At 40.0% G+C, this 26683-nt stretch overlaps 1 protein-coding gene across 4 annotated transcripts in view; it reads left to right on the forward strand.

Annotated features, from left to right (window-relative positions):
• CPNE4 (copine 4) overlaps positions 1 to 26683 on the forward strand; it is a 525340-nt gene that overhangs the window by 450411 nt on the left and 48246 nt on the right. For all 4 annotated transcript variants that reach the window (XM_008009121.3, XM_073023607.1, XM_073023606.1 and 1 more), the window contains exons 8-10: positions 7431 to 7529; positions 13297 to 13383; positions 20160 to 20219. In XM_008009121.3, the coding sequence (XP_008007312.1) occupies positions 7431 to 7529; positions 13297 to 13383; positions 20160 to 20219 (246 nt within the window). The remainder of the gene's footprint in view (positions 1 to 7430; positions 7530 to 13296; positions 13384 to 20159; positions 20220 to 26683) is intronic.

The following is a 26683-nucleotide window of genomic DNA, read 5'->3' on the forward strand; positions in this document are numbered from 1 at the left end:
AAAAAATATTAGCCACTCTAGCAGGTGTAAGGTGATATCTCATTGGAGTTTGATTTGCATTTTCCTGATAATTAATGATGCCAAGCACCTTTGTATACACTTGTTGGCCGTTTGTATGTCTTCTGTTAGAAATGCCTATCCAAGCTTTATGTCAATTTTTAAATTGAGTTATTTGTTTGTTTTGCTATTGAGTTGTAGGAGTTTCTTATTTATTTAGAAAATTAACCCTTCATGAGCTACATGGTTTGGAAATATTTTATGCCATTCCGTAGTCTGCCCACTAATTCTGTTGATTATTTCCTTTGCTGTGCAGAAGCCTTTTAGTTTGATGTAGTCCTACCTGTCTATTTTTGCTTTTATTACCCATGCTTTTATCATTATATCCAAGAAATAATTGCCAAGACCAACGTCAAGACTTTATCCTTATGCATTCTTCTAGGAACTTTATGGTTTCATGTTTTATGTTTCAGTCTTTAATCCATTTTGAGCTGATTTTTGTGTATGATATAAGGTATAGGTCTAATTTCATTTTTTATGAATATCCAGTTTTCCAAACACAATTTGTTGAAGAGCTATCATTTCCCCATTGTGTATTATTGACTCCCTTCTCAAAGTTCAGTTGAATATATATGCATAGTTTTGATTTTGGCCTCTATATTCTGTTTTATTGGTCTATTTGCCTATCTTTATGCCAATAAACACTATTTTAATTATTGTAGCTTTGTAATATATTTTAAAATCAGGAAATGTGATGTCACCAGATTTGTTCTTCTTTCTCAAGATCATTTTGGCTATTCTGGGTTGAAAAAAATTTAATACATTTTCATGATAAAATCACTCAACAAACTAGGTATAGAAGAAATGTACCTTAGTATAATAAAGACCATCTATGACAAGCTCACAGCTAACATCATACTCAATAGTAAAAAAATTAAAAGCTTTTCCGCTAAGATCAGGAAGAAGACAAGTATACCCACTCTCATCATCTCCATTTAACATAGTCCTGGAAGACCAGGCCAGCATGGTGGCTCATGCCTGTAATCCCAGCACTTTAGGAGGCGGAGGCGGGCAGATCACGAAGTCGAGAGATGGAGGCCATTCTGGCCAACATGGTGAAACCTCGTCTCTACTTAAAAAAAAAAAAAAAAAAAAAAAAAAAAAAAACAAGAATTAGTTGGGCATGGTGGTGTGTGCCTGTAGTCCCAGCTACTCGGGAGGTTGAGGCAGGAGAATCACCTGAACCTTGGAGGCAGAGGTTGCAGTGAGCTGAGATCATTCCACTGCACTCCAGCCTTGCGAGACAGCAGGACTCCATCAAAAAAAAAAAAAAAAAAACCATAGTCCTGAAAATTCTAGCCAGAGCAATTAGGATAGATGAAATAAAAGGCAAACAAATCAGAAAGAAGAAGTAAAGTTATCTCTGTTTACAAGTGATATAATCCTATATATACTAAACCCTAAAGTCTTCATGAAAATAAACTGTTAAATCTAATAAAGGAATTCAGGATAAAATAAAGTTGCAGGATACAAAATCAACATACAAGAATTAGTAACCTTTCTATATATTTAAAATGAACTATCTGAAAAGGGAATTAAGAAAACACTTCCTTTTACAATAGCATTAAGAACAATAAAATACTTAGGGATAAACTTAACCAAAGAGTTGAAGGACTTCCACACTGAAAACTACACAATATTGATGAAAGAAATCAAAGAATACACAAATAAATGGAAAGACCTTTCATGTTCATGAATTGAAAGACTTAATGTTCAAATGTCCATACTACAAAAGTAATCTATAGATTTGAAGTTATCTCCAATAAAAATCTCAAAGGCATTTTTTACAGAAATGGAAAAAGCAACCCTAAAATTCATATGGAACCACAAAACCTTCTTTACTTTAAAGTAAACTGATTATAAACTGTGTAACCACATATATAAAATAGATTATTATTTGATTGAATAACTGGGAACTGTTAGCCAGTTAGCCTTGTTGACACATGAAGCTGACCATCACAAAAGCTAGTGTACAATAAGTTGGCATAGCACATTTCTTTTAATGGGTTCAAGGCAATCATAAAACAAGAGTAGAAGGGAGTAACCCAATACCTCAGACCCACTTATCCATGCATTCTACCGACAGAGCTGAGGACCCCAGGGACAATGCACAGACTACTTGCCTTTGCATCCTTTTGTGTGGAAACAGTGAGCAGGTTCTTTCTCTGTATTATTTGGTGTGCCCACTAAACCTTAGAGGATTCTAGTAGTTTACAGTTTCAAAGAATGGGGATTTTACACAGAGCAGACTCATGAGACCTTGATTCTAAGTTCCTACTTCTATTAAGAGGTAGCATGGCATAACAACAACATATACATGTGTATGTATGCGTGTGTGTGTGTGTGTGTGTGTGTCAGCTATGACATTAGACACCTGGGTTCAGATTCACCTTTGTCACTTACCAGGTGTCTAGTCAAGTCACATTCCCTCTCCCAGCCTGTAAATGGCATCTGTGAATGGCAGTTAACCTGTAAATGGTAATAATATTGTCATGTCATGGTTATTGTGAAGAATTAAAGACCATAAACACAAATGGCCTGGGTTTGTAAAAGATGCTCAGTTAAGACAAGCTATGATGCTTAACATCCTATAGTTGAAGGATTACCTAGTGTTAGTTGTGTAGTTTCAGGAAAGTTCCTTCATCTTTCTGTGCCTCAGTTTCCTCATCTGTAAAATAAGCATACAATAAGTTCTGTGGGTTAAGTGAGTTAATATGTATGAAGTGCTCTGAACAATGTCTGGCACAAAGTACACACTATATACTTTATAACTACTATAATTTGTGTTTGTGTGGTAGTGACGAAATCAAGGAGGTATGAAAACCGGATTTTAGTCCAACCTGTACTGGGTGAACTGGCAGAAGTCACTTATCTGTCATCAATTTTCTTTTCTGTAAAAGGAGGGGGTTAATTAGACCATCTGTCAAGCTTATGCATTTTAAAAGATTTTATACCTAAACTGCTCTGTGAGATGTAAGAACCTGAGAAGGTTTTCTGGCTTGTAGGTAGTTTTGAGGTGCTGTGCTCTCACAGATGTGTCAAGGCCTTCTTATTGATTCACACCAAGGACTCTGCCTCTGTCTCAGTTTTTCTGCAGGGTGGTTCATCAGTTGACTTTTCACCAAGATGCGTTCCTTTGTCAGCTGTATCAGAGCTGTCACGAGCCTGCTTCATGCCAGGGAGAGAAGGAAAGACAGTGTTTTTATCTGTCTGCTTCACTGTGTCTTTCTTCCTTTGGGATCCTGTCTCAGGAAGGTCAAAATGAAATTCTGCAACTGCCCTGATGAGGAATGCTAGCTGATTGAAGAAACAGGCCCCTGTAAGCAGCACTGCCTGCTGCTGAGAGGCCCCCGACGGAGTTCTGTCAAGCCTGACTCATCTTCCAGCTCAGGGAGGCCTGGTGGTCACTACCTTTCTGCCCCAGCCAGAGAGCACATTGCAAACATCTTAAAGACTTGAGGTTGGCAGTTTAAGGGGGAACGGTAATTCACCAAAGCATGATGGGAAATCTAATGGAGAGCAAAGAAGGGGTGAATGGGATGTGTGCCCTGTCCCCTAAAGAAGGGAACTCCTCCTCTTTCCCATTTCAGGGGAGTGTTAAAAAGGTTGCTCCCACTTCTTTTCTTCTATTGGCTTCTGCCTCCTTTGCCTTTTTATTTGCTCCTTCCAAAGGTAAAAGAGTAAGTGTCTGATGTCAAATGCAGGCATTTAGTGGGCTGTACTTACTATCAGGCAATGTTATGAGCCTCAAATACAAGGTCCCAGGAACCACTCTTCTTCCTCTTTCTATGTCTAAACCCAGCAAGCTTTCTTCTACTCCTTTCTCCAGGTAAGGAGTGTGTGAGTGCCAGGGTCAATAAGGAGGGGCTGGCACACCGAGAGAAAAGCACCTGATTGTAACAGCAGATCAATTCAGTGTTCTACAATGTGATGATCACAGTGCACATCCTGAGCAATTTTCCAAATGACTGAATCATTTATTTGTTCCACTGTTCATTGAAAAATGAGGTAGAACTTCATCCTACCTTGAATTAAAGGGGTCCCATCACTCCTATCAAAGCTACATTGCATTGCATAGCATTTCAAGCAGAATGAGCTAAGCCTTTCATTGACTTCATTTTGCATCCTATGCAACTAGAACTAATCTTAGCATCTCTGAATTAGAAGAAAGTTCAAAAACATCCCACGAAATTTTTGTAACTGTCTGCTTGACTTTCTCTACTGTGTTTTTTGCATGTGGTCCTGCAGTTTCTGCTTGAACATTTCCAGCAATAAAACACTTTTTAACAAACAGGTTCTTTTGTTTGGTACAAGTTTATTGGAAAATGCTTCCTTTGTTACTTCTTTGTAACCTCTTCAAATTCTGTTTTTCCTACTTTTGGAATCAGAAAAAAATAAATTATAATACCTATTCCTATGACAGTACTTTAAGTACTTGGATGGTTCTTAGACTAAGTTATGCTGCAGTAATCTCAGTGACTGAAAGGTTTATTTCTTACCTACATATAGGTCATCTGAGAGTTCTATGCTACCCTCACTTAGGGACTCAGGTTGGCAGAATAGCCACGGTATTTCTGTTGAGCTCCACCACTCCACAGTATTTCTGTAAAGTTCCACCCCTAGATTTACCTGTCGAGCTGTCTCTCCACAGTCCTGCTCACCATTCAGTTCTCAGTCATTGCAGTGGGCCATCTCACACTGCACTCTGGTCTGCTTTGTCCCCACAATATGGACACAGCCCCTCTCCTTTATTCTCCAAGTCACCATCAGCATAATGATGTTATGGGTAGCAGGTTTGCTAGAGTGTTGGGGTTAATGGAAGAAGGGCAAGTTGGGAGAGGGGGAACAGAAGGGAGACGTATATAAATAATCTCACCTTGAAAATTAGACATCACAGTTTCAAAAATTCCTTACCTGTCTCTCCCCTCCTCCCACCCCAAACTTGGGTCCATCTTCAGCCCTCTGAGGAAACCCACCCTAATTTCTTCTCAGTTCTCATGTCTTGGTCCCACCTCTGTATCTCCAGTTGTTATCAAAGAGAAAATTCAACTTGACCATTACTTTTTTCAGCAGAGAAATTTAGCTCCTTTTGTCTTAATCTCTTCCATTCTTATTTATTCTAATGCATTCTCCTTCCTAACCAAAGGGCTTCTTAATATTTCTTAGGCAAAATAATTATCTGCCAAATCCTCCATATTTAAAGAGATAGCAGAAGCTGAGAAATTAGTTTTTCTTGATGTCTTAAAAAGGTCATTGCAAATGTTTTTCTTTCCTACCAACCACATTTTAGAGAAACTTTCAAAGACTGTAAGTGTGAGGGTTAATATTAGGGGTCAACCTGATTGGATTGAAGGATACCTAGGTGACTAGAAAAGTCTTGTTTCTGGGTATGTCTGTGAGGGTATTGCCAGAGGAAACTGCCATTTGAGTCAGTGGACTGAGAGAGGAAGATCACTGAGAGAGGAAGAGGCACTATCCAATTGGCTACTAGCATGACTAGAACAAAGCAGGTGGAAGAAGGTGGTATAACCTTGCTTGCCTGCCGAGTCTTCTGATTTCCTTCTTTTTCCCATGCCAGATGCTTCCTTCCACTCTTCCTGCCCTTGGACATCAGAATCCAGGTTCTTTGGCCTTTGGACTCTGGGACTTGTGTCAGTGACTTCCTGGGGGCTCTCAGACCTTCAGCCACAGACTGAAGGCTGCACCGTCAGTGTCCCTGGTTTTGAGACTTTCAAATTTGAACTGAGTCACTACCGGCTTCTCTCTTCCCACCTTGCAGACAGCCTAACATGACAGGACTTTGCCTTGTAATTGTGTGAGCCAATTCTCCCCAATAAACATCCTTTCATACATACACACATCCTATTAGTTCTGTCCGTCTGGAGAACCCTGACTAATACAGTAAGCATGGATCATAAAGAGTGAATTTGGGTGTACTGAGGGAGTCAGAACATGAAAGACCTTGGAAGACCTGCTAGCCTATATACATTTTGATTTTAAGCAGGGAATTAACATAATTAGTGGGTTCTAAGGGGCATGGGAGTACAAGTGAGACAAGGAGACAAGCTGGGAGACTGTTGCAGTAATGCAGATGAGAAGAAGCAGTAGGAATAGAGTGAAGTGCTGGAGTCAAGCCATAGTTAGGAGACAGAATGGAGAGGACTTGGTGTGGGAGAGTGAGTGGAGAGAGGAATATCAGGAATGATGCCCAGTTTTCTGTTTGCAGCAACTGGATGAGTGTTGATGCAATTCACTGTGACAGAAAATAAATGAGTAGGAATAAATTTAGGAGGAAACGATGTTTCATTCTAGACAGATCATATTGTAGATCTGTGAGGCATCCTGCAGGATCTGGGAACAGATTACCAAGTCAGATTTTTCAGGCAAGACTGGCCAGTGGGATCTGTGCCCTGAAGAAGAACTAAGCTGCCTCTTAGAGCCCCAATATTCCAAGGAAAACCTCTGAGCAAAAGGTCCCCTTTGCTGCCTTGTTCTTATTTGAGGTCTGATATTCTTTCCTGCAAATCTTTGGCTTAAGATGTAGAAACGATATCTAAAGTGCTTAAGACTCCAGTCCAGCCTCCACCCTTGGAATACATGGAGACCTTCTTCTTCATTTAGATATGTGACCAAGCAGAGGGATTGCTGCTGATTCAGGCTAGTCACTCTAAAAAGTATCACTCGGGAGCTGAGGATTTAGCCCTTTTGTTAGAAGTGAATGGTTGCATCTTGTGTGTGATGGGTGCAAAATATTTACCAGTGTGGTAAATATCTGGTATTGTCTGTGCACTATTTTCCAACCATTTTTCACGTAGGTACGTTTAAAGATTTTTTGCCTTCCTAATAATTTGTGTTGTCATTGCTATTTTGTGTTCAGAAAAAAAATAGAAAAAGAAAAATGTGATTAATATGGCCCCACTCAAATCATGAAGCAGGAGCTGCCATGTGAAAGCTATATACATAGACTCACGCATCTAATGCCAATGTAAACCAGGGAGGCTATCTGCTATGCATAAAAGAGTACTGGAATTGGAAGCAGGGCACCTGCCTTCAAGTCCCAGGTTTTCATTCATGAGAAGGTCCCTTTGGCAAGTCGCTTATCTCCTTTGGGTCTTACTGGCCTTATCTAAAAAATGGGCAAATCATTGTAGTCACTGCTGCATCACAGGGCCATTTGCAGATTGTGGCAAAAAGTCCAAGTAAAGGGCTAGAGAAACCAGAATTACATCCCACATGCTCCAATCTTAGACTCCCAGGCTTTGGTTCCAGACCAAACATCTTTCATCTACTCCTTCTCATAAAGCTCACATTGCCTTCAGCTGCTGTGGCTACATTCTTAATTTTTTAAGAAAAATAATTGTTTTCTCTTACAGTGCATAGTATGGGACTGGGACTCCAATGGCAAGCATGACTTCATTGGAGAATTCACCTCGACATTCAAGGAGATGAGAGGAGCAATGGAAGGGAAACAGGTACATGGTCAACCACTTTTGGTTTTGCCTCAAGTCTCTATGATGCATCCTTAGAACCCAGCTACAAATGAAACAGTGAGAAGCAAAACATCAATGTATGATTAAGTGTGATAAGAAGGGAACATGGTAGGATGTGAGTACCTAGATTCTAGAACTAGCCCAATCCAAAGCAATTGCATGTCCTTGGACAAGACACTGACCCCAAACGTTAGTTTCTCCATTAGTAAAATGGAAAGGTTAGATGAGAGTATTTCTAACTTCCTTTAGCTGTGTAGCCTTGAAAATGTGACTTAATCTCTCCATGCCTCATTTTGCTCTCCTAAAAATGTAAGAGTGATAATTGTACCTACCTCATAGAATTTTGTGAAGATTAAATGAGACAATCCAAGGTGCTAGCAGAGCACCCAGCACATAGCTAGCGTTTCCAAAATATCTGCTATTAACAGTAGTATTCTTTCTAGGTCTATATTTTCTAGGTCTACATTAATAATAATTTCATGCTTTGGAGAAATTATTTGAATCCTCCAAATTTTCATATGGGTACCAGGTTTTCTTCTAGTCCCATCATTTTACTCTTACACACTTGATGCCAAGACCTGTACACAAACACTACCACATACCACTAAGACACATTGCCCCACACAGAAACCTAAACTTCCCTCAGATACACACACTTTCATATCATATAATATCTAGATGGATAGATAAATAAATAGATGGATAGTCATCTGGGCCCGAATCATGCAACTTCTCCTGTTACCTGTTTATTGTTCACTTGCCCAATTTCCAGCTGAAATAACTCTTTGCCCGGGGGCTTTCTCTATCTGCTGGAGCCTGTTTTATCCATGCCCAAAGCAAGCTAGAAGTGTGGAAGAAGATGTAACAGGAGGTAGCCCTCAACAAATAACTTATGGAAGTTGGGGTATAAATACCCCAGCTCCCTTGCCCTTCAGTTGGCAAAACTCTGAGGTGTGTGCTCTATACAGTTTCCCGGAGTTCCCCAGCAGGCCCTAGTTGTCCACAGTGGTAACTGACTTGATAATGCACCATTTCTGGGTTGCCTTCTCTATCTAATTTCCCACTCCTCTATTCATGCTTCCTGGTATCACCTCCCAGATGGCCTACTTGCACTTATATTCTTGCCTCAAAGTTTGCTTCTTGGTGAACTCAACCCAAGATACCTGCTATTCTTACTCTGGAGTTCACTGTCCTCGTGGAGCAGAAAGGAGTGAAAGCAGAGGGCCCAGTGCTTTTGAGAAAGTATTTTTCTTTAGAGATAATACTCTGTGCCTGTTCTGATCAGAAGTGCTAATTAGAGATGCCCCAACTCATTTTTCAACTCTCTCATATGTAAGGTCAGGATACAGGCAGACTGCATGGAAATGAACTAACTTTTTTTAGATTCAGAAACTTAATCTGAATCAGACTATTTGTTGAACACATACCTTTGGTCTGGAAACTCAATGGAAACAGTGACAGCTTTCCCCTTAGCTCCTGCAAAACCTGCTGTAAATGCTCTATTAGGTACTCAGCATTACAAGAGACTTGTCAAACACACAGAGACCATCACCCACAAGCCAAGATGCAGAGTTTCAGAGGCACAGTTAAAACCAACACTAAATTATAAGGAAGTCATTCCCAAGATAATAAGGAATATAGCTAGAGAATATTGCTCTATTGAATATGCAGAAGTAGTCCTATTTAGCTACTAAATCAATGACAGCATTCATACCACCTGCTAGAGTTCTAAAGAGTTTTATAAAGTTTTGCCTTATCTACTTCTATGAATAGAAATTGTTCAAGCAGTAAATAGGGGAAATATTTCATCTTATTAATTAAATATTAAAAGTAAGAATGTAACACATATCATAAATGAAATATACCAAAACATAATGCTTTCAAACAGATCTTTTAAGTTCCATTGAGGAAATGGACCATATGCTAATGTGCTTTTCTGTGTCACTGAGATACCAGAAAAACTTTAGTTTAACTACCTAGCCACTGTTTTGGTGTATTTATACAGTGGGAAATATTCTCTTATTTATTGATTCTACGATATTTATCGAGTAGCACCTAGCAAATTCCAAGCACTCTGCCAGGCTCTAAATGTGCCATGACTAACAATGCTGACATGGTCCCTGCCCTCCTGAAGCTTACAGAGTGGTGAGAGTCAGAATAGAATAGAAGCACACATAAAAAAAGTTAAAATACAACTACAATTTGTGACAAACGCTATTACAAAACGGAACCAGTTTCATTATAAAAGTGTGCATATAGAAAAGATAATCTGACATTTAAGTTGAGGCCCCTTAAGGATTAAAAAGAAGCCAACACGTAATGAGTGAGAGAAAAGCATTTGAAGCGAAAGGAATAGTAGTGCAAAATACAAAGGCAGGGATGAGCTTGGTGTGATTGAGGACCTGGAAAGGGACCAGTGTATCTGAAGCAGAGAGTGAAAGAGCCATTCATAGGATGTAGTCAGAGATGGAGGCAGAGGCCAGGAAAAGCAGATTCTTCTAAATGTGATAAGATCATGAGCAAGCTGTGCTTTCCTATACAGTAGCCACTAGCTACATGTGGCTATTTAAATTTAAATTAATTAAAATAAAATTAAATAACAAATTAAGTTCCTCAGTCACGCCAGCCACATTTCAAATGCTCAATAGTCTCATGTGGCTGGTGGCTTCCATATTAGATAGTGCAGATTCAGAATATTCCAATTATTGAGAAAATTCTACTGGACAGTGCTGCAATGGGTTCTAGCTAGAGAATTACATGACTGGTTTTAATTTTTTAAAATATTACTTTTGCTACTGTGTAGATAATTAAAGAGAGACGAGGGAGATCTGTTAGGAGGCTACTACTATAGATAAGAGGTGATAATAACTTGGGTTAAGGAAATAGTCATAGAGATAAGTTGGAGAGACTTAAGACGTATTTTGGAGATAAGAGCTACAAGGTTTGTTGAAGGCTTGGATATAGGGAGTAAGGGAAGGAGGAAATTGTTGACTCAAGGATAGATGATTAAATGGTGCCATTTCCTGAGGTGAGGAAGAATTGTGGTAGGGAGGTCCAGTTTATGGGGAAGTTTTCAAAATTTGGTTTCAAAAACTGATACTCAGAGGAGACGTTTACCTGTAAATATACTTTAGGAGCCATCAACTAAGAGAGGACATTTAAAATCAAGAGAATGGATGAGTACACCTAGGGAGAGGGGATTGAAGAGAGGTTATAGGAGGCTCGAACCCTGAGGAATGTCAGTATGTAGCATCAGAGAGAAAAACAGGAGACAGTATCTTTCAACTTTCCTTTTCCTGTGGGGGTTATGATTCTATAGGTACAGGGTAAATTATTAATTAACTTTGATTAATTCTTGAATAACATTTATAAGCATCCTTAGTTTGGGGTGGCCAAAGGGGATACTTGCAAGAATAGAAAAGCTACTCCAAAACCTTCTAGAAGAAGGAAGAAGGCATTGTGGTTAATAGTCCAGGCTTTGGAATGAGACTGATGTGGGTATGAATCCCAGGTCTACCAGTTACCACCTGTATGACTTGGGAAAGTCCCTTCTCTTCTCTGAGCCTCATCTTCCATCTGTCAAAGCAGGCTATGGGGAGAGTTAAATGGGATTGGGAAAGTAAAGTGCGTAGCCCATAGTTATATGCCAACTTCATCCCAAGATAGATGCAAACTATTTAGATCTGGTCCATCAGGACCCCCTACCCACATCAAAAGCACAAGGACCCCAAGTATCTACAGGTTTGATTCAACTTCCTTGGAGCCCTCTCCTGCCTAACCCATACTTGCTCATCTTACCCTGAGAAGGAAGTGAGTAGACTTTTCATGAATGATCACTACAATTTTTAATAGAATTTGAAATAGAATTTGAAATCTTTAACTCAATATATCCTGCTTGATGGAAGAAATTGAGATTAATAGAAATCATTGAGAATGACAAAAAATGGCACAGCTAATTTTAGTGTCTTTTCTTTCCAACTGTTAGGTAAATCCCTAAGCCACCTGTTTTACTAAAATATTAGAGGAAGCTTTGGGGCAAAAGACAATATCAGTTTTGACTGGTTTAGGAGGAACTTGGGCTCTTTTGTCTAGAAATACTAAATTAACTTTGAGATGGACTTTAATTCTTGTTTATCAAGTTCTACCCACTTGGAGAATAAATGAGAAGAAAATCTGAGGGAGGAAAGAAAGACAACATTCATTATGGACAGATTAGGAGATTAGGCCTTTAAATGACAAAAACAAGGCTAGGGGTCTGATTTTAGATTCTGCTTTGCATGTTTTCTTCTTTCTTTCTTTCACCCAAGAATTCCACATTTTGAAGGAGTCATAGAGGACCCTTCATTGGTATAAGATCTCCCTCTTCTAAATCCTATGTAGTTGCCCAGTCCTGCTGGCACCTTCCAGTGATGAGAAACTACAGTATCACTTACCTGTTGCTGAGTGAAAAAGTAGCCCAAAACTTCCTGGCTAAAAACAACAATCACTATGTACTCAACATTCTCTGGGTTGGCAATTTTGGCTGAATTCTCTGCTTCACATAGTGCTCCATGTGGTGCCAACAGAACTCACTCACGCATTTGTGCCTCAGCAGCAAGGATGGCCAGGATATTTCTCCAGGTGTACTTTTATCCTGCCAGAGACCATTGTAAGCTTTTTAATATGGCCCTGAAAACTTCCCAGAAGCAAGAGAGGAGCCAGTCCCAGTACACAGGTACTTTTCAAGCTGGTGCTTATATCACATTTGCTAGTGTCCCATTGGCTAAAACGAGTCATGTAACTAAATGCCTCATCATTGTGGGAGGGAGCTACACAAATGCATGGACACTGAGAGGAATCGATTATCGGAGGCCACTGCTATGTCAGCCTATCCATTTGCATCTGCCTCAGAAACTACTTCATTTTCAGACACTTCTAATTCTCAGGTAGTGAAATTTTGTCTCTTGAGTAGAAATCCAGAGATTCAGCTTTCATAGGCTGGTGGGCAGAAACATTCAGTGACTCTTGGATATTTGATTCACAGTTGATTTTGTCCCATTAAATCTTCTGTAGGCTGGAGACCTATTCCCCTTAGTTCCCAGCTGACTCCTCAATTCCCAGCCACTCCTGTAGCTCTGATCTTATCCCTCAAAAAGGCCCCTTTGGAGATCTACTGTGTCACTGTTGGGACACATGTCAATCCGTTATTTTAGCTCTCTGTGAAGTTCTATGTAAATTTATTATTATCCCTACTAAATTTCTCTAGCCTGACTATTCACTATTCACTAACCTTTTGAGTCAATTCTCAGGCAGTAAGACTTAGTACTTGGTCATCACTCAACTGTATTCCTGCAGATTTCTTCTTCCCTGTACTGTTTGATTTGACCATATTAATAGTAAGCATTGACATGTGCCAGGCCCTGTTCTAAATTTATTACATGGATTAATCAGTCTTCACAATAATCCTATGAGATAATTATAAGCTCCATTTTGGAGAGAAGATATCCAAGACATAGAGCAATCAAGTAACTTACCAAAAGTCACATAGCAGAGAAGTGGAGTTGCTGGGATTCTAACCTAGAAGTCTGACAGCAGAGTCTCACTCTCAACCACTCCCCCTTATTGCTCCTCTAGATGCAAGAGTTACCACGTAGAGACTGTTTGTCAGCCCTCCAGTTCAGTTTGTCCTCAGCAGCACCTAGGAGTTTGACTTTATGGAATGACTCGGCTTTTTCCTGAACAGATTCTTATGCTATGATCCTTCTTTCAGGTGCAGTGGGAGTGTATCAATCCCAAGTACAAAGCCAAGAAGAAGAATTACAAGAACTCAGGCACCGTGATTCTCAATCTGTGCAAGGTATGTATGCAACCCTCTCTTCCAGGAGTATGAAGTTAGGGCTATCTGAGAGGAAGAGTTCAGGTGGTGTGATGAGAGGAAAAAAGTATTAAAAAAATGTGATCTTTTAAAATAAAAATTAAAATGTCATGTTTTAAAGAACATAAAATGAGAAATGTAAGCCTGGGTAGTCGTGGAGCTGTGGCAGTCCAGTGTCACTATCCTCTCCCCAGGTACACCCCTGCCCCAAAGACAGGAGAGTTCTGCTGATAGGTTAGGATCTTCTCTGCCCAGAGCAGGGCTAGAGGGAGATCTCCAAATGGGGAAGCCAACATTTCTAGAACACCTACTATATGCCCTTCACAGTGTGCAGTGTTTTTGTTTGTTTGTTTGTTTTATTTTGGTTTTGTTTGCTTTGTTTTGAGATGGAGTCTCGCTCTGTCACCCAGGCTGGAGTGCAGTGGTGTGATGTCAGCTCACTGCAACCTCTGCCTCCCAGGTTCAAGCAATTCTCCTGCCTCAGCCTCCCAAGTAGCTGGGACTACAGGTGCGTGCCACCACGCCCAGCTAATTTTTTGTATTTTTAGTAGAGATGGGGTTTCACCATGTTAGCCAGGATGGTCTCAATCTCCTGACCTCATAATCCGCCTGCCTCAGCCTCCCAAAGTGCTGGAATTACAGGTGTGAGCCACCATACCCTGCCTGTCCAGTGTTTTATATGTAGTACCTTATTCATACTGAAAGCGTACCATAAAAACAAGACAACAGTAGAAGATTAAAGGACTTATGAATTCCTTCCAGAGGGGCTACAACTTTGCAGAGAATCACATGTACTAATAATTAAACTTCTTAACTCAAACCTGGGAGTGATGCTGCCACTAGTTGAGTACTTACTATGCAAAAATAATTATAATAAACTCTGTTTAACTCCTACCACAACCCTGAGATGTCTACTTTCGACTGAGTTTATGTACCTAGCTCAGAGTCACACAAGTAGTAAATTTAAGAGCTGAGATTTTAACCCATGTGTCTCTGACTCCACCATACAGGACTCAATTGCTATCCAGATGATTGATGTGTGTGTATGTTGTGTGTGTATGTGTGTATACAGGCATACGTATATGTATAAGTATATGTATATGTATATGTATATGTATATGTATATGTATAGAGGCCTATATCAGGGCTATTTTGGGTTCTATTCCAAACCAATGCAATAAAGCAAGTCATACACATTCTTTCATTTCCCAGTGCATATAAAAGTTACATTTACACTATAATGTAGTCTATTAAGTATACAATAGCATTATGTCTAAAAACATACATACTTTAATTTAAAAATACCTTATTGCTAAAAATGCAACAGTCATATGAGCCTTGAGTAAGTCATAATCTTTTTGCTGGGGGAGGGTCTTATCTGGGGATATTGATGGTTGCTAACTGATCATGGTGGTAATTGCTGAAAGTTGGGGTGGCTGAGATAACTTTTAAAAATAAGACAACAATGAAGTTTCTCATTAATTGACTCCTTTTTCATGAAAGATTTCTCTGTAGCATGTGATGCTGTCTGATAGCATTTTGCCCATGGCAGAACTTCTTTCAAAATTGGAGTTAATCCTCTCAAACCCTGCCACTGCTTTATCAACTAAATTTAGGAAATATTCTAAATTCTTTGTTGTGATTTCAACAGTGTTCACAGCATCTTCACCAGGAGCAGAATCAAGAAACCACTTTCTTTGTTTATCCATGAGAAGTAACTCCTCATCCATTCAGGTTTTATCAGCTGCAGCAATTCAGCCACATCTTCAGGCTCCACTTATAATTCCAGTTCCCTTGCTATTTCTACCACATCTCCAGTCTCTCCCACCACTGAAGTTTTGAACATCCTAGAGGGTTAAAATCTACTTCTTCCAAACTCCTATTAATGTTGATATTTCGACCTCCTCTCATGAATCATGCATGTTCTTAACGGCATCTAGAATCATGAATCTTTTCCAGAAAATTTTCAATTTACTTTTCTCAGATCTATCAGAAAAGCTACTGTAATGATAGTTATAACCTTATGAAATGTATTTCTTAAATAAGAAGACTTGAAAGTCAAAATTACCCCTAGATTCATGGGGTGCAGAATAGGATATTGTGTTAGCAGTCGTGGAAACAACAATAAAACCCCTTGCACATCTCCATCAGAGCTTTTAGGTGACTAGGTCTATTGTTGATGAACTACAACATTTTGAAGGGAATCTTTTTTTCTGAGCAGTAGGTCTCAACAGTAGACTCAAAATATTCAGTAAATCATGCTGTAAACGGATGTGATGCCATCCAGGCTTTGCTATTCCATTTAGAAAGCATGGGCAGAGTAGATTTTGCATGATTGTTAAGAGCTCTAGAATTTTTGAAATGGTAAATGAGCATTGGCTTCCACTTAAAGTCACCAGCTGCAATGGCCCCTAACAAGAGAATAATCCTGCCTTTTGTAGATTTGAACCCAGGCAGTGACTTCTCCTCTCAAGCCAGGAAAGTCCTGATGGCATCTTCTTCCAATATAAGACTGTTTCATCTACAATGAAAATCTGTTGTTTAGTGTAGTCACCTTTACAAATGATTTTAGTTGGATCTTCTGGATAAATTTTGGCAGCTTTTCCATCAGCATTTGCTGCTTTATCTTACACTTTTATGTTACAGAGACAACTTCTTTCCTTAAACCTCATGAACCAACCTCCTCTGCTAGCTTCAAGCTTTTCTTCTGCATCTTCCTCACCTCTCTGAGCCTTCATAGAATTGAAGAGAGTTAGAGCTTTGCTCTAGATTAGGTTTTAGCTTAAGGGAATGATGTATCTGGTTTGATCTTTTATCCAAACCACTAAAACTTTCTTCACATAAGCAATAAGCCTATTTCACTTTCTTATCATTTGTATATTCACGGTTTTAATTTCAAGAGCTTTTACTTTATATTCACAACTTGGCTGTTTGGTGCAAGAGGCCTAACTTTTGGCCCAACTCAGCTACTGACATGCCTTCCTCACTAAGTTTAATCATTTCTAGCTTTTAATTTTAAGTAAGAGATGTGTGACTCTTCCTTTCACTTGAACACTTAGAGGCCATTGTAGGGTTATTAACTGGCCTCATTTCAATAGAGTAGTGTCTCAGGGGATAGGGAGACCCAAGGAGAGGGAGAGACATGAAGGAATGGCCAGTCGGTGGAGCAGTGAGAACATATTCAACACGTATCAATGAAGTTCACCATTTTATGTGGGCTTGGTTCATAGCACCCCAAAATAATTACAATAGTAACATCAAAAATAACTGATCACAGATCACTGTAATAGATACAATAATAATGAAAAATTTGGAAATATTATAACAATTACCAAAATGTGACACAGACACAAAGTGAGCACATGCTGTTGGGAAAATGGCACCAATAGTCTTGCTCTATGGTTGTCAGAAACCTTCAATCTATAAAAAATATGAAGCTCAATAAAGTGAGGTACAATAAAAGAAGATACACCTATATATGTGTGTGTGTGTGTATACACACACACAGATGGTCCCCAATTTATGATGACTCAACTCATAATTTTTTGACCTTATGAAGGGCTTATTAGCATGTAACCCCATTGTAAGTCCGGGAGCAGCTGTACATACATGTATACATGTATATATACAGTCATGCTCTGCATAATAACATTTTGTCAATGATGGACCACAGATATGACAGTACTCCCATAAGATTATAACGAAGGTGAAAAATTCCTATCACCTAGTGACTTGTAGCCATTGTAATATAATTACCTTATTTTTAAAATAAATTTAGTGTAGCTTAAGTGTTATAAGGTCTGCGGTAGTGTATAGTAACAGTCTAGGCCTTCTCATTCACTCACCTCTCACTCACTCACTCACTCAGAGCAACTTCTAATCCTGCAGGCTCCATTCATGGTAAGTTCCCTATACAGGTGTGCCATTTATTTTATATATATATATATATATATATTTTTTTTTTTTTTTTGAGATGGAGTCTTGCTCTGTCGCCCGGGCTGGAGTGCAGTGGCACAATCTCAGCTCACTGCAAGCTCCGCCTCCCGGGTTTACGCCATTCTCCTGCCTCAGCCTCCTGAGTAGCTGGGACTACAGGTGCCCGCCACCTCGCCCAGCTAGTTTTTTGTATTTTTTTAGTAAAGACGGGGTTTCACCGTGTTAGCCAGGATGGTCTCGATCTCCTGACCTCGTGATCCGCCCGTCTCGGCCTCCCAAAGTGCTGGGATTACAGGCTCGAGCCACCATGCCCGGCCCATTTATTATATTTTATACCATATTTTTACTGTACCTTCTTATGTTTAGATGTGTTTAGATACACAAAGACTTACAGTTGTGTTATAGTTGCTTACAATATTCAGTACAATAATATGATGTACAGGCTTATGGCCTAGGAACAATAGGCTATACTATATAGCCTAGGTGTATAGTGGGATATACCATCTAGGTTTGTGTAAGTATACTCTATGATGTTCATGGAATGATAAAATCACCTAACAATGTATTTCTCAGAATGTATTTCCATCATTAAATGACACGTGATTGTATATATGTATATGTGTGTATGTGTGTGTTTATCTGTGTGTATACATACATAGATATATGTTTCGTAATATATTAGAAGGAACCTAATATGTCTATATACAGGATTATATCCTTACCTAACAAGATAGTGGAGGAAAAGAATAATTGGTCTGCTTTGGGTCATATCCCTACCCTTTACACCAGTCACTGAGACTAGGGGACAATGTCTTATGATTGGCCATCTGGGGTCATTGTATTAATCTTTTTTTTCAATATTTTTTGATGCTTTGACAACTTTGGACCTTATGAACCTAAGAGGGACTACTCTCCCAATGTTAGCTAATTCCTACAGACAGCAAACAACCTGCCTTCTAGCATGCCTTTGACATGCAAACCAATCATTTTTTAGTTCAAACCCCCAATCACCTCCCTTACCAAACTCTCACACACCAAGCCAATGTTCTCCCATCTTATATGACCTGAGGGTCAGGTATCAGATAACTAGAAACCACTCCTATGGTTTTGACAGATTTCAAAACCTGCTGAAATTATTCAAACTATCCAATCCTAGGCCTGCTCAGCTGCTTATCCTGCCTCACCTACTCCTTCCTATGGAAAAAAAAAAAAAAAAAAACAATAAATGATTTGCCTGCTTTCTCCTTACTGCTTTTGCTTCCTGACCTATCCTGGTGCTTCCCCATGTGACCCTCCTGTGTGGCATAACATGCCTCCTATCCTTTGAAGAACTCTGAGCGATAAACTCTTCTTATAGAGTCAGCTGTCTCCATGTCAGACATCTTATCATAACTTTACAAAGCAAATCCTGGATGCATTCTAAACAGTTATGTGACTACCCCTGTGCCCAAAGAAGCAGGAGAAAAGATCAAGATTCAATGGTTATTTTTCTCCTTAAGGTGACTGTGTACACACAATTTTTTTTTCTTCCATGAGTTGCTCTTACAGTTCAGTGCTCAGAAGCACTGTTATTTTGCTCACTTTCAAGTACTTATTTCTTTGATATACAGATACAGTAGCATGGAGTCCCAAACTATCAGGCAAAGCACTGCCATCAGGACACCAAAAGTAAGCACTATTTAGAGACCAAGTGAACATCAATTCTAAGAAAAGTATGCCAATAGATGTGTGCCACCTGGAGGTGATATCTAGAGAGACGAACACTGATTTTTTCGGTCAGTCTCTAAGAAGCTTCCTGAGCATTAGATGGAATCGGAGAAGTGACAGTCAAAAATTACAGTTACTGACTCTCCAGGTAGGATCCAGACTGTAAGCTCCATGGCTACAAGTACTGTATCTGCTTCTCTAATCATTGTAGTCCTAGAATATAGTGCATAGTGAGTGTTCAATAAATAATTGTTGAATAAATGAATACACAAATATCACCAAGAGCCAAGCCAAGCAGCAATATCACAAAGAAATGTATATTAAGACCAAAAATCCCTAAGGTACTTGAGAACACAGATGATGGCAGTTGGCATAACCCAACAACCATACTGGCTTCCAGCATAGAGGTCAAAAGGATAGAGTGTGTCTCCCAGACTTGCATCATTTGAGTCTCAACTCTACCATTTATTAGCATTGTGATCTTGACCTTAATTTCCTCATCTATAAACAAGGTACAATAATAATAGTTGTTGTACCGCCTTCATAGGGTTGTTCTGAGAATTAAATGAGGTAAAAGATGTTAAGTACCTGGCATTCAGTAATGCCCAATAAATGTTAGTCATTGTTGTTCATGGCAGGGGAGGCATTTAACTAACTGGAAATTGTCAGCAAATTACCTTCTCAGCTAATGGTATCTTAAAACTGCCTATCTAAATTACCTGCATATTAAGAATGTCACCAGGACTGGGACTTAGATACAGGGAGGCCAGACTGAAGTCATATGTGAGACATCATTCATTTCAAAACAGTAGTGACACTTGAAAATATAGTTTTAGTCTCACCTCAGAGGCATAAGCTGATTAAAATTTGCATAAACCATAATAGAGGGGAGCAGGGGATGGATATTGGCAGCCCTCAAAGGCCCGTCTGTATTGGTATTGCCTTCCTTCTCTCCTTTAACAGAACAGACATAACTGACGCATCTTTTATCAACAATGTCTGTCTGCCCTTTCCTCTGGCTTAGCAGCTTATCAGTCACCAACCTTTAGGCCTCCAATATATCAGGAAATAGACTGTGCTGTTACTAACCCAGTTTCCTCTCCTCTCCTATGCAGATTCACAAGATGCACTCTTTCTTGGACTACATCATGGGTGGCTGCCAAATCCAGTTTACAGTAAGTTGTTTCCATGTTTGTTCTTATTCAGGAAGCAAGAGATGAGGAGTGGCACTGGGTTTGGGGAATAAGCAGACAAAAGCTTATTTACATCTTCGGTCAGCTTTGTTCAAGTCTCATTGTTGAAACATATGGAATCATGTTTTTGAAATGTGTTCACACTTCTGTTTGCTTTAATAAGTATAGTTTTCAGCATCATATCAGGAAATTTGTGCCACTCAACCTCAGGTGGTCTGGGGAATCCTCCTAACGCTTCCCGTTTCTTCAGTAACTATGTGAGGCATGAAGCAGTGTAGCCTGTCAGATTCCATCACCTGGTGAGAAAAATTGAAAGGAAGTAAGCCATGCAAGTAAGTTCCACTGAGCCATGGCAGATGCCATGGTTGTGTTCATGTGACTAGACTACAGCACCAATGTCATACCCAGTGGTCAGGACCAAGAGTAAGTCATACAAACAGTTCAGCAGGCAATGAAAAGATGAATTCCAAAGATCGGAGAACCAGGCCGAGGTCAAGGTTGAGAAGTAGAGTGGGTGTCAAGACTCAGTGAGTGGATCAAGGATCATCCCCTGTATGCAATTTGTGTGCCCTTGGGATTTATACACCCCTGATGTATATTTGATTAGGTAGGCTGAGTCTTTTTAAAATGGCTAAGTAGGTCAAGGTTGTGAGTCCATCTGCACTGGAACAACTGACTTTCACTGACTTAATATTCGAAATCCTCCTAGGTTTGGTCAGATGTGACTTCCAGAAAGAGAATCCCCAGATGGCAAAAGACAGATAGAACCCTTTGGAAAGCAATGTGGATGTAAGCAAGAGAAATGCAGCTTGTACTCATTTCTGTAAGATTTCTCATCTTACAGAAATGTACTAATGAAGCTCAGCCCTGTTCATCTCCCTGACTGGCTCAGTCATGTGAAAAAGGAAAGAAAATGGGTTTAATTTTTTAGTCAAGCTTTGGACCCAAGAGAGTAGACAGGACCAATATATTCCTGGAACCAGGGATGGTGGTGCTCAAGGGACTAAAAGGAGTCTCAAAGGGATGAGACAAATGGCCATTTACTAAACTAGCTTCTCCTTAGCTAGGGAAGTATCCTCTGCCCTAATCTCAAGGAGGTCTACCTATGTCCTGCCTAAACTTGGGATATTGTGCATTTATCTCTGAATACTTACAGGAGCTAATTTTAGAGTTTGGTCACCTCTTTAAAGTCTAAGATTCTCTAATGCACAGCCAGCAAGCCTTCCTTCATTCATACTGTCACATACAGAAGGTAGCAAGCATGTTCACTGAGGATGCACGTCTAACTCTAGCTGTCCTGCGGGCTCACTGCTGCTCTGAGCATACCCAAATGGAAGTGTGGAAGCAAGCAATGTCATACAGCAGAGCTACTGGAAATAGTTTCGCAAGATCTTAGGCAAAAAAAGTGATTTCAGGAAACTATTTATAGGTTTTCAAGGGAAAGCTCTATTGATTTCAGTCTGGTTTAGATTTTGTAGATCCCATGCTCTTGAACAACTCTGTATTCAACCTTCAGGGGCTTGCTCTGCCCTTCAAGTTGTGCTGCAAAGAATCAGCCCCAACAAAAATCAGGAGCTGAGCCCCAACCCAAAGAGTTCCCAGTTCCACATCCTGACTCTCAGATATCCCTGTGTCCTTCTTTGTTCTCCCCTCCTTTCTCAGTCTGCTGACTCCCCACTCCCTACTGGGAGCACTCCCCACTGGGAGTACTGCTTCAGTGTTTGTCTCCAGCAACAACCCAGTTGCAGCTTTCCATGCACTCCAGTGTCAACTGATAGACCTGTGGGAGGTGTGAGTGAGGAGAGCAGCCTGGAGCAAGGAATGAGAAGAGGAGAATGTACAGATGAGTGCTGTGGAGAAGGGGGCAGCCAACAATAGTTCCTCCACAAAGCCCTTCCTCCTGTAGGGTTTCAGGTTGGGGACTCAGAAGAGAATTGCTAGGTATTCTATTCCCACTGTTCTACTAAGGAAACATACCAGTCACTTCTCTGTCATTTTCTTCCAAAATTAAGTCAGCTTTCTCATTATAAATTTTTTATTGCTCAAGTAGTGCAACTTAATTTAAATTATAAGCTGTAATGCAAATCGTTAAGAAAAAGTATCATGTCTTATTTAATTTGGTCTGTAAGTGTTTATTATCTGCCTGGTTATTTTACTGAAACCATCTGGCAACATGAAAAGGCAGTGGCAGAGAGATGAGAAGTGAAAAGAGGAAGGTTTCCTGGCATAGAGATGGGCAGACGAGAGAGAGAAAAGGAATGTTTCAGTGCAGTAATTATACCTCGGAGGCTTTCAGAGGCAAAAACCTCCACTGGCACATTATGTGACCCTTGGCTCCTGAGCAACCAGGGAGCTTTAGCCAACACGAACTTTTTGTCTCCCTGGAGAAAAGCCTTCAAGCACCAGGGGAGACATAAAGTTCTGGACATAAAGTTCTCCATTTCCTCCCCTAGAGTCACTTTCCATCCTTCTCCACTCTCACTTCTGTACCCCAGGAAGCCAACCTCCTTGGAAGCACTATCCAAGCTCTCCAGCTTTTAGCTTTTGGTTGGGTTTGACCAATGAGAGGCACCCATCAGAGATCAAAGAATAGGAGGCGAGAGAACTTGGAATATTTATTTCTCTAGCTGCCTGCCTGCCAGGCCGTGGTTTGGCAGCGACCTTCTTCCTGACAGAAGGTCACAGTTCCTATCAGGTGCCCTGTCCTGAAGACACTCCTCTTACTGAATTCTGGTAACTGCTCCCTCCCACTCTTTTCTGGTCAGTTTCCATTAACCTTTTCCACATGTTTGTGAATTGTCCCTTCATTAAACTTCCTCAATCACCTTTTGGGTGGACTTTTTGTTTCCTGTAGTGGCTCTGACCAATCCAAAATATAAGCAGGGGCAAGGAGAAAGCCTTTGTATCTTCCATAGATGCTGGCGCATCTGATTCAATCTTAAGAGTGTTAAAGATGGGGGCATCTTTCTCCTCAGCTGCTAAGCTGTTCCAAATACTTTTGCTGAATTATAATAAATTGAACCCTAAAACTTCAAAGGAAGGTAAGATTTAGAAAAAAGAACAAATTGGATAAATAAATATGATATTGAGGTTTTGTTTTAAAAAGCATCCCCCATAAACTTAAGTATTTATGCCCCACTATATTCTAATTATAAATACTAAAACCTTAATTAGGAAAATGAATAAACAAGATGTATTTAGGGGAGTATTGGGGAAGCAGTTTGGGGTCAGAACTTGAAGGGCTTTGAATTTTGAGGTAATTTGGTGGATAATGCATGTTCAAAAGGATAATGGGGAGGGCCTTGAAGAAACAGGCACATGCTTTAGACAAGTAAAGCTGGGAGTGTTTGATGGTGGTGAAGGGGGAAGGAGAGATGAAGCAAGAAGAGATGGAAGCCCACTGCCACAGGCCTGGTGCCAGGTGAAAAGAAGCTAAACAAGGGTGGCAGCAGCAGGAGAGGTACTGTGGAAAGAGAAGCACTAAGCCTCTGCCTAGGATACAATGAGAAGAGTGAAAGTAATCAAAGCTTTTGTGCCTGACTGACAGAGCATGGCGGACCTGGTCAGGGAAATATGCGAGGCTTGAGCAGCTGCAGGCAAGACGATGAATTTGGCTTTGGACACATCGGAGGTACTTTCAGTACCTCCCAGTGGGGATGGTACTTATAAATATGGGCCTAGGTTTCAGGGTAAGGTCAGGAGCTACATGTATATGGCTCAGGATGAGATGTCTCAAGAGAAGAGTATAGAAGGGAAAGGGCCTGATGACAAGAAATTGTAGAGGACCTCTATCTGGCAGCAGAGGAAGGAGGGGCAAACAGTTAAGAGAAGAAATGCCAGAGGAGAGGAAGGCCCAAGGGGAGGCAGTAACTCAGATGCCCAGGAGGAAAAAGCTAAGGCTAAGATCAAGGACAACAATCTTGCATGCTAAAGAGAAGTCAGAGGGTGAAGAACAACACGATGAGTAGGCATATATCATCTTCAAAAGAGCAACTTGAGCAGAACGAGATAGGTGAGACCCAGGACTTAGAGTGTAAACAGAAGGTAAGGAAATGAACACAGCAGGTATAAGTATTCATTCAAGAAAGTTAACAGTGAAGGGAAAGCAAGAGGTACAAAGAGGATGGCAATTTAAAAATTAAAAGAGAAGAGATTTTAAGCTAGAATCAGACTATAAGCAGAGTCAACAGCCCAGTGGAAGGAAGGAGATAAATGATGCTAAAAAGAGCCCTAGACAGTTAATGATTCTTACTCTTTTTTGGTCACCTGAACACTTGAGAATCTGATACATGATCTATAGCCTCTTACTGGGAAGTGCACACATCCAATTTTGCATGCAATTTGGGAGGTCAAGGGCACTCCTGAAGACAGTTCTTGTACCTCACGTGAATCCTTGAGTCATAAGAACTCTAGAGCAACTGCACCATCTCAGTCTTTGAGGAGGTGGGTGGAGGTGAAACAGAGACCACAGGGTGACAGATTGGGTTTGGCACATGGTAGAGCAGCTAAAAATAAAGCCGGATACTAGAATTTCACACACAAAATACAAAGTTATAGATAGCACAAAACAGACAGATGCTGTAAGGTATTTGAAAAGAAAAAATGGGAGAAAAATCAAAGGGTTTTTTTTGAAAGTTATTGCTTTTTCATATGCTCAAAAATGCTCATTATAACATAGATTTTAATACAGACAAGCTGTCAGCAACCTAAATGTCTAACAATAAGGTAATGGCTATGTAAATTACAGTATTCCTTTAAACATTATGATATTTAGTATCATAGTATTTAGTATTGACTAAGATATAGCTTATTTAAATCATATTTATAAGGTTTAGATAATAACATGAGGTAATATTTATGACATAGTGTTATAAAAATGTAAAGCAGAGTTACTCTATGATTACAACTATATATATAAAATACCTAGAGAGGAAAGAAAAATAAAATATGACTTACCAGCCTAGTGGCACGGTGAGTGATATTTTTTTCTTATTAATTTTTTTTCCTTTTTTTTTTTCCCTGAGACGGAGTCTCACTCTGTCGCCCAGGCTGGACTGCAGTGGCGCCATCTCAGCTCGCTATAAGCTCCGCCTCCCGGGTTCACGCCATTCTCCTGCCTCAGCCTCCCAAGTAGCTGGGACTATAGGCGCCTGCCACCACGCCCGGCTAATTTTTTTGTATTTTTAATAGAGACGGGGTTTCACCGTGTTAGCCAGGATGGTCTCGATTTCCTGACCTCGTGATCCGCCCGCCTCAGCCTCCCAAAGTGCTGGGATTACAGGCGTGAGCCACCGCGCCCGGCCTTCTTATTAATTTTAAATGGACATTTCTTTTGTGTCATTTTTAAAAATTGAAGATAATATTGCTTTTTCTTACCTCTGACTATAGTTTGCATTTTAATAATATAATATAATAAACTGAAAACAACTTCTCCCAGACTGACCTTCAAACCTAAACATTTAGATAACTTATTAATAAGATTCTCTCAGGAAATGTTTCTTTCTTTCCTTCTTTCTTTCTTTCTTTCTTTCTTTCTTTCTTTCTTTCTTTCCTTCTTTCCTTCTTTCCTTCTTTCTTTCTTCCTTTTTTTTTTTTTTTTGGAAACAGGGTCTTACTCTGTTGCCCAGAGTGCAGTGCAGTGGCACACTGGAAGCTCACTGTAACCTTAAACTCCTGAGCTCAAGTGATGCTCTTGCCTCAGCCTCCTGAGTAGCTGGGACTACAAGCATGTGCTACCACATTGGCTACTTTTTAAAACAAATTTCTGTAGAGGCAGGGTCTAGCTGTGTTGCCCAGGCTGGTCTCAATCTCCTGGCCTCAAGTTATCCTTTCATCTCAGCCTCCCAAAGCACTGGAATTATAAGTGTGAGCCACCGCGCCCAGTCTCAGGAAATCTTTTCTAACCCTAAAACATTTAGGGCATCCTATGTCCACACTGTGGCCCAGTGTACATTTTTAAATCTTTATTTTACATCCCAGATTGAACACTGACCTACTCTGGTGTAGACCTTTGAGTCTGCTTACTGCTTAGTGAGCCCTGCTGACTGAATTTGTACGCAAAGTCAGGGTATAATGGGTTAAAGAGGCAAATGCTTTGCCATTTCCAGAAAATGAACCAAGTAAGCTTAGGCATCTTTCCCTATTTTCCTATTTAACTGTCCTCTTAGAAAGTTTTTGGAAAACAGAAAAGAATAAAAATGTAACCTATTACTTAAGAAATGGTCCAGACCAAACAATATCTCCACCTACAAGATTCAGTGTATAGGTCCAAATTGTACACAGATATTTATAAAGAAAAGAAAGAAAGCTGCCCAAGAATATGATCCCAAAGGTAGACTGCAAGTTGTTACATAGCAGCTTCCCTTAGAAAACATCAAGAGGGTTCACGAATGACCTGTTTGGCAGATGAAGGGAAGGGATCTGAGTAGCAGAGTTATTTCATGTAA

Source organism: Chlorocebus sabaeus, chromosome 15, assembly GCF_047675955.1.
Source record: "Chlorocebus sabaeus isolate Y175 chromosome 15, mChlSab1.0.hap1, whole genome shotgun sequence".
Taxonomy (NCBI): Eukaryota; Metazoa; Chordata; class Mammalia; order Primates; family Cercopithecidae; genus Chlorocebus; species Chlorocebus sabaeus.